Below are 12,102 nucleotides of genomic sequence, written 5' to 3' on the forward strand. Positions count from 1 at the left end.
CTACTCTCTCTCTCTCTCTCTCTCTCTCTCTCTCTCCTTCTTCTTCTTCTTCTTCTTCTTCTCCGACCAGGTCTCCTCCACCAGATCATCAAGGCCAAATATTTGTCTTCGGTCGCAGTCGGGAAGAGGATTGACGCGAAGGAGCAATCAAATATAGAACCACCGTGGTGGAGCCACTGGCTTCATCTAATTTTCCCGATCTGGATGTCTGTTTGAAGCAGAAGCGGCGCTGCCTCGCCGATGAGCTTCTCGATCTCGACCTCGACCTTGATCTTTAACCTCACTCGCTCCAGCCGTGTCTACCGCGCTTGGAACTCCATCTCCGATCAACAAATCATGGCCAACGCCTTCAAATTGCTATGAAAACTGCCTCCGACTATTGCGTCTGCCACGCTTACTACCGAGACATCATCCAAGCCGCTGACGACCTCCGATCTCTCCTATTCGACGTCAACTCCCTCAAGTCCTCCCTCTTCGACATCACTGTAATCTTCTTCGTCGTCGGATTTGAAGATGGAGATCCACTGTAAAGCTTCTTTTCTAATTTAAGGCACTATTGCAAGAGATTGAAGGCGGCGGTGGAAGTTAGGAGGAAGCTTAAGGTCGTCTATCGTAGTCGACACCGGCGACGGTCGATAAGTGGTTTGGGTGGGTCAGTAACTTTTTTAAGGAATCGGTAACTTGGTTATTAGGGGTCGGTAACTCAGTTATTGGGAGTCAGTAACTGATTATTGGGAGTTAGTAACTGATTATTGGGAGTCAATAACTGAGTTATTGGTGACCAGAATCCAGCGACTGAAAAAAATCTGAGTTACTGGGGGTCAGTAACTGATTATTGGGAGTCAGTAACCAAGTTATTAGGAGTCAATAACTCAGTTACTAGGGGTCAGTAACCGAGTTACCGGTGACCGAAATCCGGCGATAAGAGAAAAATTGAGTTACTGGGGGTCAGTAACCGAGTTACCGGTGACCGAAATGCGGCAACGAGAGAAAAATTGAGTTATTGGGGGTCAGTAACCGAGTTACCGGTGACTGGAATCCTGCGACCGAGAAATCTGGCAATCAAAGTCCAGCGGCCGGTGACCGGAGTCCGGCGGCTGGTGACCGAAGTCCGGTGAGATCTGGCCAATTATTCTCTCTCTTCCACTTTCTCTCTCTATACATGTTTAAGGGGTGAGGGTAAAATAGTCTTAAAATAATATAATTTGTTAAGACTTTAGTAAAGATTTGTGCATTTGGACATAAAGATTTGTGCATTTGAGCATAAAAAAGGTTACCTTATATTAAAATGGGCTAATGAAAAAGATTATCACTAGAATGAGAAATGAGAGGTTTAAATTAATACTAAATGAGCATTTTCCCTTAAAGAAATTATATTTCCGTCATTGTGTCTTGCCCTAATACACGTAGGATTAGTTAATCCATTTTCTTATTAGAATATATTACAATATTGATAGATCTTCTAGATCATTCAAGACACTATATAATGCTTATAAATAAACATTTTTATCACTGAATGAAAAAAATAAATAAAATATTAAAAAATATAATATATCGGTCTTGGATTTTGCTTTAGAGAGTGCGACGTCCTACTCTCACAAGTCACTACATGTAACACAGCAGATCCACTCTTCTCAGTGAACCACGATATCACATCCGGGAAGTTCCCCAACGAGACTTTCCCACTGAACTTCGATTCAGTGAGATCCCATCCCACCCGAAAACTTAACAGCGAGATTCGCTAGGCAATTCAAATAAAACTCAGTAAGGACTTGCGGGCACATCAAATGGATCTAGCTCCGATGAAGCGCGACATGGACGACCTCATATCCCAATTCGCCGCCGCCGATTCGACTCGCTTCTCCGACATGAAGCAAGTCTGGCTCTCCAAAAAATTCTCCTACATCTACAACGCCCGTCCCACCTGCGCCAACTCCCTCGCCCTCTTCATGCAATCCCTCTACTCCCACTCAATCGCCCACCTCATCTCTCCACACTCCTCCCTATCACGACGCCTCGGCGGCCTCTACTGCCTCTACTGCCTCCACGAGACCCAGCCTTTCATGCCCCCTTTCAAAATCTACCTCTCCCTCGAGGAGCTCAAGAAGCTCCGGAGCCTGGTGGCGGAGGCGAAGGTTCGGGGTTTGGGAGCGGCGGCTGCTCTGGTGAGGAGGCTGCTGGAGAAGAAGGCGTTTCTGTTCGGGTGCGTGGAGACGAATGAGGGGCTGAAAGGGAAGGTGGACGAGCTGACGGAGCTGGAGAATAGGAGGATTCGGGCGGCGTGTGAGAAGCTGTTTGGGGAGTCGAAGATCGAGGAGTTTATTCATATGGATTTGGGGATGGAGGTTGATTTGGGGAAGGTGAAGCAGATGTCGAGGGAGTATAAGGAGTTGAAGAGGGTTGCGGCGGTGGAGGGCGGGGATGAGGAGATGAAGGAGGGGCTTGAGGGGGATAAGGAGTTGGTGGGGGATGTGATGGAGAAGATTTCCAAGGAGTGGGATGCGCAGAGGGAAGTGTTTTATAGGCAGACAGGGTTGAGTCAGAAATTGAATGAAGAAGAGCAGCAGCTGTTGCAGCAAGAAGAGGAGGGAGACGACGACCAGTGTTTCGACAAGGAACTCGAACAAATTCTCTCTGAAGAATGACTGTTTGTGGATTTTGTTAGGTATTTTGATGTTATCTTATAACGGTTTCAGTTTTATTGTTTTATAGATAATTACTCTGTACTTTCTAGATTCCTATTGTAGATTAGGACATTAATACAGAGACAATACTAATTATCTCTAGGTTGCTATTCTAGTAGAGTAACAATCGGTTGGGATGTAGTGAAGTTTGGTTTCAAGGCTTTTGAGTTTCTGAGTTCATTCTCGATGTTCTACAGGTTTACCCAACGCATGAGTGGAAAAGCAAGAATATGTTTGTGAAGCATTCAGCTTCTGAAATGATGAGGTATGCAGAATTCATTCAAATATGTCGAGAAACAGAATTAGAAGAGATGTATAAATGCTTAAACAGAGAATTAGTAGAAAATGAAAAGCATACTCCGAGGGCTAAGTCTTCAATTCCAACGGTAACCTTTCCAATCCCCAGATTCACCTGTGAATATAGCTCATCTGAGAAACTATCCTTGGATATATAGAAATCCCCTGGTGTTAACTTGGATGCCTCTGATAATTATTCACCGGGGACTGTGGCTTGAAAGATATCGGAATTAAGCGACGATGATGATGCAATGAGGAGTGTCATGGTTTCAGTGGTTGTTAAGGCTAAATCTCCAATGTGCTGTCTCTCGAGTATTTTTCACAGGCTTCAACTGAAATGTAAATGGGAGGAAGAAGACCCTCCAACTCTAAAAAAGCTTAAGAAGTCTCTTGAGTTTGATATTCCTCTTGCTCCAATTATGGAGTGGTGCTGTTGCTTCTAGAACTTGTGGGAGTAAAAGGAAATATACAAGGAACAACAATCTTACTGATAAGAATCTTCCTGATGAAAATGATGAGTTACTTGATGTGTGTCTATAATGCAGCTGGATATGTGGAAAGGTGCATTTGATAGAAATGGCTGTGGTGGCAGGTTCCGCCACAATATATACAGCCATGAGGTTCATCTCTTGGAACTGTTAAGGTCAGGGTACGACCTTGACTGAAAATACCTCAAGAGAGTAGTGGATCCAAACTTTGTTTTCATTATGGAAACAAAGAATAAAGAAGAAAAATTGAGACAAAAGTTGCATATCAATAATGCTAAGGGAAATCTGGAGGGCTGATCGATTGTTAAAATCCAGTGATCCTGATGAGGTGAAGGAGGAGTTGGTCTCTCTTGTCCTGATGGTTTTTCAGGTACCTTTTATCAAGTCTACTGGGATGTCGTGAATTCTATTATGTGTGATGCGTCATCTGACAACAAGACACATATTGGTGCTAATTCCAAAAGTAAACAAGCCTGAGCACTTCTCTCAATTTCGACCCATCAGTCTTTGTAATGTATCTTACAAGATTCTATTTAAGATTCTTGCTAGCTAACAGGTTGAGAAACATTCTACCATTGCTTATATCAGATAACCAAGCAGCTTTCATTCAAGATCGACAAAATTCAAGACAATATTATCATTCCTCATAGGGTGTTTCATCCCCTTAGGCGGTAAATAATATGATATGGGGCTTAACTGGATATGTAAAAAAAAAAAAAAAAAAAAAAAGACTATGATAGGATTGAACGAGACTCTGCGCTTTCAATGATGGGTTTTGATTTGAGGTGGGTTCAACTAATTCAACGATGTTTTTTCTATGCTTTTCAATGGTAGACATGGATCTTTCTTTAAGCCAAGTCGTGGCATCAGGGAGAACCAATTTCTCCTTGCATCTTTATCTTGGTGACTGAAGTTCCCACTGCAATGATCAACAATGGATGTGCGTTCAGGCAGCTACAGGGTTTAAGGATGGGAGTGGATGACCCTCTTCTATCTCATCTACTATTTCTAAAAGATAAAGAGTATCTTGTCTTCAGTATTAGCTATCCATGAGTCTCGACTGTCTTGACTTCTGCACTTGAAAAGTAGCGAAGCTACCCACCCAAGTTTTGTTTCCGCAGAAGCAATCTGTGAAAACATCTTCTAAAATCATTTTACGTAAATCATTCTTCTCACTATAGAGTCCTAACCTGAAATACTCCATCCCCAAAATGTTGCAACTGATTCAAGAAAGGAAATGGTTCAAATGATGACTCGCTGTTTTAACTAGTGCTCCACATACAATTATACAAATACCAATCCATGGGAAGATTACCCATATAACTCCTGTTCATACGAAGCCATACACAGATCAAATCCGTCAGCCACAGATCAAATCCGTCAACATTTTCGAACAAAATCTACAATCTGTCTCTACTTTGCACAATGCCAAAATCTAGAATCAAGAAAAAAATTATGTGCCACATTATACAGCTCCTAGTTGCATCAGATGAACACTAGGGCAATTTCAGTCACCCAGTCAAATTCCTTGAATCATCCCCAAAACCCTTGTAGGAGAGTTTAGAGTGTAGGAGAGTTGACTACATTTAAGATTCTCAAAGACACTGTAAAAGACACGACAAACTGCCATCACTAGATAACTAAGTCCAGAGAAAGAAAGACAAAGATCCCATACGTTTGATAAAAGAAGAATATACGTACAAAATGATCGAACAAGCACATACAGCAAATTCTGATACCATGCATGATGCATAAAAGGTATGTGCAAGGTATTTGTGCTTCAAGATGGGCAATGTAATGGGAGTGTCATGACTGTCATCACGAAGAATAAAAATATTTAGCAATTACTATATCCAACCATCCAAGAACTGAGCTGACAATGGAAGCATTCAACAATCTCTGATTAATAGCGTAGAATCAGCACGCGCAAGCGCATATATATATACCATACCAAACGTAGAAGCATAAACTTGCTTGAGATTTGCAAGTATAGAAATACCCAAAGAACCTAAAGACCTATAATACCTATCTTACAACTCAATCTCTCTAAAGACGATTATTAACTCTACCACAAAAGTACTCTTTATAAGTAGTGATATTTTTTAACAAGTGCCAAAGCAGCAGATATCGTGCTAGTCTATTGGCAGCAAGAGTGTTCATTGTACATAGTTGATTGCTTTTTGCAAGGCACAAAGATATGCACTAATGAACCTATGTTATGCAAAAAATTACAAAGAAAGACAATAATAATTGATATCTCGAGGCAAATAAATTTCTTCACCATGATAAGAGGGTTGAATGGAGCAAAACAAAACTGTGGGTGTTAAGCATGGCCCAGATGTGACCTTGAGCACTAATTTATCCAGCTTAGCAGCATCAAGAGAACATTCGATCGGCTGATGCAAGATGTTGAACATGCTGCAACACTTCTAGCCTTTTTATCCTAAATCCACATGTACATCAAAACAAATTGCCACTTATAAGAAAAAAAATGGAAAATAAGCAAAAGCCATAATTGTAATTAAGTAGATTCCATGTTATAAAGTACCCTACATCAACTATCATGTTTCAAATACAGAAACTAAGAAGGAACGGATTAGTTCCTTATTAAGAGAGTAAGGACTAAGGCCATTCCTCTAACATCAGTAAGAACACGCATCTACTCCATAATCTAGCAGAATAAAACCATAAAATCCAACTCCAGCCAATAAGTGGCATTCCATGTTATAAAATACCCTATGTCAACTATCATGTTTCAAATACTTGAGAACTAAGGACCAGGCCATTCCTCTAACATCAGAAAGAACACGCATCTACTCCATAATCTAGCACGATCTTTATACGCCTTATGAACTAGTAAAATCAATGACAGTAAGCTATAAACTAATAGTGCAGGTCCACCAAGTCGTCCAAAAAGAAAATTTTACTAAGAATGGAGAAACATAACAAAATAACATGTACCACAAAGTGAAGTTAGGTTCAACTACTGCTCATCATCGCTGCTTATTTCAGAGTCGTCATCTTCCCTGTAGTGAATTTCATTTTCATCTTCATCATCATCTTCACTTCCATCCTTCTGGTCCTCGTGCGATAAAATTTGACTTCCGGTGTTTGTAGCCTTTTCAATCTAGTAAAAAGCATACAAAAATTCCAATCAAAGACCAACAAAGTTGGAAAGAAGTACTGAATTTATGTGAACATCTGAGACTCTCAACCTGTGCCATTACAAGCTTCAAACGACCGGATAATTGTAATAAAGGCTGAATAGCTGCCTTTCTAGATTTAGTAACCTGCAAAGAGAACAATATTTAATTATGAGGCTGCATGCAATACATTATACCACAAGTATAAGATGGAGTCTGGCTTTGAAAGAGGAATTGAGTGGAAGATTGCCCACTTCAGGACAAACAAATACATAGACCTTCCTAGGGAGCATTTATGTGTAAAGTCATTTTTCCCAAGTGTAAAAGTCAGAAGTTCAGGACATTTCAGGTAATGTAACCAAGGAAGTCATCTATGCTTTGGCTTGTCCCATCAAAGGTCAGTTTGTCATCGTATTATCATATGCATAACTACTAAACTAGGCATCCAGCAGCACTGTGGAGAAGTTTTGGAAGAAAAAAGATGTTCTTTCACGGAAAACTGGGCAGAAACTTTCCATCAAGAACAATTCACAATGAATCTAAAAGACAGTTTCAAATCACTTTCAGTACTACTGAACTTATCGTATGAAGAGAAGAAAATAAAATAATAAGGGAGATAATAGAGACTAGGAATACACTAATTCTATTTACCTTGAACAAGGAACTAAGCACCTGGGTCTGAGGCTCTTCTGACATGACATAATGACTGTGATTTACCAATATGCAGTATATCCATGGAAGGACATAGTTTCCACTGCTAGACCTTTAAATGATATATTAAAACCAGTCAAAGTTATTTTTCACCATAATGCATTGGATATAAAAGTACTACTAACAACAAAGCAAATTATCACTTAGGCATAAAACATAACTGAACGGACTTATCTATTAAAAAAACACTTTTGCACACACAGCTACGTTTAAAATTAAAGAAGAACAAGAAAAAAAATATAATATACATATATATATACACACACAACACACACACACACACATAACCACATACATGTGATGAAAAACCTATGCAAGATCATGACAGCAAGAACAAACCTTGTTTGCCAAATGGCCACCAAAACTCCCAATAACTTGTATGCGTCACTAGGTACCATTGACAGTACAGCCGCCCTCATCTGGTTGATGATTATAATTTAGATGGGAACAAACTCAAAGTAGTACAAATAGAAATATAAAATATATGACACTTGAAATACACAAATAAATAAGCACACCTTCTTTTGTGACATATTTGTCTGAATGTCAATACTTTTAAATGCCGCAGAATTAAGTGCGGAATTGATGGTTGGGTCATCTACTTTACTGAGTATTCCTAATGATCTCAACCGGTCCTCCATACAAATTGCTCCAGTGTCAAGTTCAAACTCTACCGTGCCATCTGGACATACCAGCATAGCAAATACATCAAACCCATTATAAGGTTATTTTGCACCACTACTTTTCAACAGGATAGTAGAAAACAAATAATGACCAGAGCCCAGAGGTCAAATACATATAAGTACACATGTTGACATTCGTAAAAATATCATGGGTGAAAAGTGAAAACTAATATTTTTGCCACATACCATAATTGTTAATAGCTATAGGATTACTTATATTACACTAGCACAACCCACACCCTACGTTTTATAGATAACCACGTTTTTTGTAATTTTTTTATTTTTATTTCATATATTTAATTACTATATTATGTCTATTGATTAGTTCTATTTCAAAGTATTTTAACATATATAGGTTATATTGCTAAAACAATTCAGTTATGGAGAGGAAGCTCTCTTCTTTTAACAATAGTATAGATACAGGTAAGTTTCAGTGGCATTACTGAGAGAATATAGCGCCTACCTTTGCTCTTCACAGGGTCAGAGAGGGTCCTGCTGTCCTCCATATCGGCCATTAGTTCGTCTTTGTCAAAGCGCAATTTTTCATGCTTTTTCTTTTTTCCATGCGAATCAAAGATCTTCGGAATCGGAAGTAGAGCATCTTCTGCATTTGCACGATCTAATGCAACAACTGATGAATCATAAACACTAGTCAGCTATCAAATTGATATCAAGAATCAGAATAAAAGTAAACAGTACTAACTTGGACCGGAAACAATTAACTACTTTTCAGCCAAAGGGAATTTTAAAGCACATAGTCTTATGAGACAACTGATTTGAATGTATATTAAATAAGTGGTTATACAAAACAGCCTTACGAGGTGGAATGGACATCTAATTAAGAGTCATGACTCTTGTTATCTAATAAGTTTAAGAAAATCAACAAGACATCTTGATAAACTGCATTAATTGGGGGAACTAGTTGTAATCAAGTTATACCTCTATTTTGTACATCTTGGCCTCTCTTGGATTTGACAAGAGACTGACTCATTGGTAGAAGAACCCCATCACGAGAGCTACTCAGCTTTATGTCTGTACTGGAATGCACCAAAAGTTTCTGGAATGATGGCTTCACCGGTAATCCAGAAGCAACAAATATCTGCCCAGAAGCAGATTTAGCAATTCCTTGCAAAACTGCAGCAAATATTGCAGGTGAAGCCCTATGAGTTTCAGACAAACTGTCTTCAGAAGATACTGAAACTTTTGTGGGCTTCGCATTCCATAACTCCTCAGCATTCTTCCCAAACCAAAAATAGCAAACACCAGCTTCTGAGATTGCCAAGACATATAGACCTGTGTCACCAACTTCCTCATTGTCTATGCACTTGCTATCAAGAAAGACAGCAGGGTGCTCCATTGCAAGGACAGCACTTGCTGACTGCTTTTTTCCACCATCTATATTCCATACTGCAATATACCTTTCACCTGCGGTAGATGAGAGAATGTACTTCCCATTCTCAGTGAAGATCATACAGCGAACAGCTCCCTATGAATAGTAGAATAATGTCATTAAACTCTGAAAGAACCATTAGAAAGATTGCTATAACATAAATGAATGGTTTGCGCTCCTAATGGTTGAGAGCTTTGGGAAATTGGCATCTAAAGTTACCATGGTCTTAAATTATTACAAATGTAATATCTAATTGTGCTGAATTCCACAAAATGGACTCTCTAATGGTGCAGAGTCCTTTGGGAGCTTAAAATCTCTAATGAATCATTAGTTTACATTCTAACAGATGAAACTCTTAGAAAGATGGTAAGCCAACAGCATCATCAGAAAGATAAGCAGACTTAAAAACAAAGAACTGAGAAAAGAATAGCACTCACGGGATGGCCAGAAAACTTCTGTATCTTTTTGTGGTCAGCCAAATTCAATATCTTCATTTGTGCAGCAGCAGTTGCTAATATCTTCCCATCTGGACGGAGAAAAGATCATCCAGAAGGCACTATCAACAATACAGTAAAAGCCAGAATCTAGCAAAGAATGGAGTTTTATTTGGATCCCCGGAAAGCTTTTGCACAGTTTAGACATGTCTAAGTTGATTATTGTAGTCCATTTAGTAATAGCTATTTACAATTTCCTCCAGCCTCACACTTGTGAAGCTGAAAGGGATTGCACATACCATAATTGATAGGGATAGGACTCGGTCCTGAATACAATCGCTTCCTACCTTTCTATATGTACTAACCAGCCAACTCTACATTCTTTCACAGGACCTTGTAACTATGTGCTTGAAACAACTAAATTAAACATTAATATTCCTTTTTGAAAACTGGTTTGGACCACAAGCCAAAGCCCTGATGAATGAGGCCATCATCCAGAAATTGGAATTAGGTCATCATACAGGAATGGCCTGAGACCAGAGAAGAAATTAGGTCATCATACAGGAATGGTCTGAGACCAGAGAAGCTGGTGATGTGTGCGAGAAAATCAAAAGGACAATTATGGGACACATGGGAGTGCTCCTAAGATCATAGAAGTAATGCTCTGACAATAGCATTCTCCAATCAACCCATGAATTGGTCTAGTCTCTCCATACAGGTCTTTAGACTTCTCTAACTTCGAAAGAAAGGTTGCCTAAGGGCCAAGTTCATTTTACACATTCCACCCTAATGAGAAAGTCCACTCTCTTGTAGACTTAAAAACCAATTCTTAGATAAAATTAGTTACAACTCGTCACCTCAATACAACACCATTTTCAACTTAATTACAGACCAAACAACACTGCATCCCACATCTAACATATCCAGATGGTTTGGTTCTTTAAGTAAAGACTTGCCAAATAGTATCTTCAGCAAATATGCAGAGTATTAAAAACAACAAACACTGAGAAGCAGAGCAGTACTCTGAGCAAAGACCATAAGAACATATATGCATTAACTACCATACCTGCTGAAACAGACATAGAGGATATTGCCTTTGTGGATGCTTTGAACTTCCCCAACAGGTTTCCTGTCAGTGAATCGATTTCACATATCATCCCATCAGCACCGGCAGTATAAATAGAAGAGCCACTCCTCGCAAAGGATATGGCACTAACACGACTGCACATGACAAAAACCGCAAAATTGAGTTAGTTAAACATCCCGAAACGTCAAAAACATCCATCAAACATTTGAACCACATACATTCAACACCAAAGAAAGATTCAAGCAGGAAGCTAACCCAGCATGGCAATCAGTAACTCTCCATTTTGACTGACCAGCAGCCACATCAAGAGCCAACACATCACCACCACCAGTACCCAAAACCAACAATGAGCACCCAAGCTTCCTTTTCTTCTGAAACAATCATCAAACACAAAAAAAATTTAAAAACCCCCAAAACAAAAAAAAAAAAAAATACAACTTTTACAATGCCAACAAAGCAAAGTCAGAACCTTTCGTTCAGAAGTGAACCATTTCATGCATGTATAATCAACAGAGAGATGCCCTCTTTCTCTTTTGGCAAAAATACTTGTGTCTTCATCTGATACTATATCCGTAAACTCAGTCTGGACTTGACCCTTTACTGTATCCCAAATCTACAGCAAACCCAGAAAGTAAAAATCAATTCTTTCAGCATAATTAGTAAGAAAAAAGAAAAAAGAACATAGGTTGGTGATTTCAACTACCTTGATTCTGCCGTCGCCGGAAGTAATGGCGAACAAGTCCAGCGACGGACTAAACGCCGTGAGGAGGTCTCTCATGTTTGGGTCTGGAAAACTGAGAATGAAGCAAGTGTGTATGAGAATTGGAGAGAAGGAAGAAGAGACGGGGCCGTGTCGGCTGGCTCTGAGGTTTGACGACCGAAGACCCTAAACCCTAAACCCTCCCTTGATGAAAAAACAGGTTTTGGGAAAATGGGTCGTTTTGTTTAAATAAGACTTAGTGAGTTACCCCTGAGATGTCATGATTATAGCCTTTGGATGTTATTTGACGGATAGGATTTAAAGTAAAGGACGAACAAGGTAAGAGACAGTTATTCAACTCCGGGTTGAAGCCATTTACCGGCGCCCTTCCCTTGATCGTATATTTTGGTTCCATGTCTCCACATACGACATCAAAAAACAAGGAGGGAGATGATCGATGAGAGAGTTTCGACAAGGAACTCGAA

The 12,102-nt window shown here is 39.5% G+C and overlaps 2 protein-coding genes across 2 annotated transcripts; one reads left to right on the forward strand and one right to left on the reverse strand.

The window, feature by feature from the left end:
• Nucleotides 1–1,750: 1,750 nt before the first annotated feature.
• On the forward strand, nt 1,751–4,175 carry LOC101314582. Its single transcript, XM_004302844.1, has 2 exons — nt 1,751–2,665; nt 2,882–4,175. Exon 1 carries the CDS (start codon nt 1,788–1,790, stop codon nt 2,643–2,645), a length of 858 nt encoding a protein of 285 aa, XP_004302892.1. The 5' UTR covers nt 1,751–1,787; the 3' UTR covers nt 2,646–2,665; nt 2,882–4,175.
• Nucleotides 4,176–5,350: 1,175 nt separating this feature from the next.
• On the reverse strand, nt 5,351–11,794 carry LOC101314869. Its single transcript, XM_004302845.1, has 13 exons — nt 11,621–11,794; nt 11,387–11,530; nt 11,173–11,288; nt 10,897–11,051; nt 9,834–9,922; nt 8,946–9,492; nt 8,470–8,637; nt 7,842–8,005; nt 7,663–7,742; nt 7,264–7,375; nt 6,685–6,759; nt 6,431–6,596; nt 5,351–5,912 (listed from the first exon to the last, which is right to left on the reverse strand). The coding sequence occupies exons 1-12, from the start codon at nt 11,693–11,695 to the stop codon at nt 6,453–6,455; spliced, it is 1,869 nt and encodes a 622-aa protein (XP_004302893.1). The 5' UTR covers nt 11,696–11,794; the 3' UTR covers nt 5,351–5,912; nt 6,431–6,452.
• Between the last annotated feature and the right edge of the window lie 308 nt (nt 11,795–12,102).

Source organism: Fragaria vesca, linkage group LG6, assembly GCF_000184155.1.
Source record: "Fragaria vesca subsp. vesca linkage group LG6, FraVesHawaii_1.0, whole genome shotgun sequence".
Classification (NCBI taxonomy): Eukaryota; Viridiplantae; Streptophyta; class Magnoliopsida; order Rosales; family Rosaceae; genus Fragaria; species Fragaria vesca.

Bases quoted from the DNA above. Each gene is read 5' to 3' on its own strand.
- LOC101314582 (XM_004302844.1), top strand. From the start codon at position 1,788: ATGGATCTAGCTCCGATGAAGCGCGACATGGACGACCTCATATCCCAA.
- LOC101314869 (XM_004302845.1), bottom strand. From the start codon at position 11,695: ATGAGAGACCTCCTCACGGCGTTTAGTCCGTCGCTGGACTTGTTCGCC. The intron at 11,052-11,172 runs GTTAGCTTCCTG...TGTCATGTGCAG, and splicing joins GTTACTGATTGCCATGCTGG to TCGTGTTAGTGCCATATCCT. The intron at 7,376-7,662 runs GTTTGTTCTTGC...TATCATTTAAAG, and splicing joins GTGGCCATTTGGCAAACAAG to GTCTAGCAGTGGAAACTATG.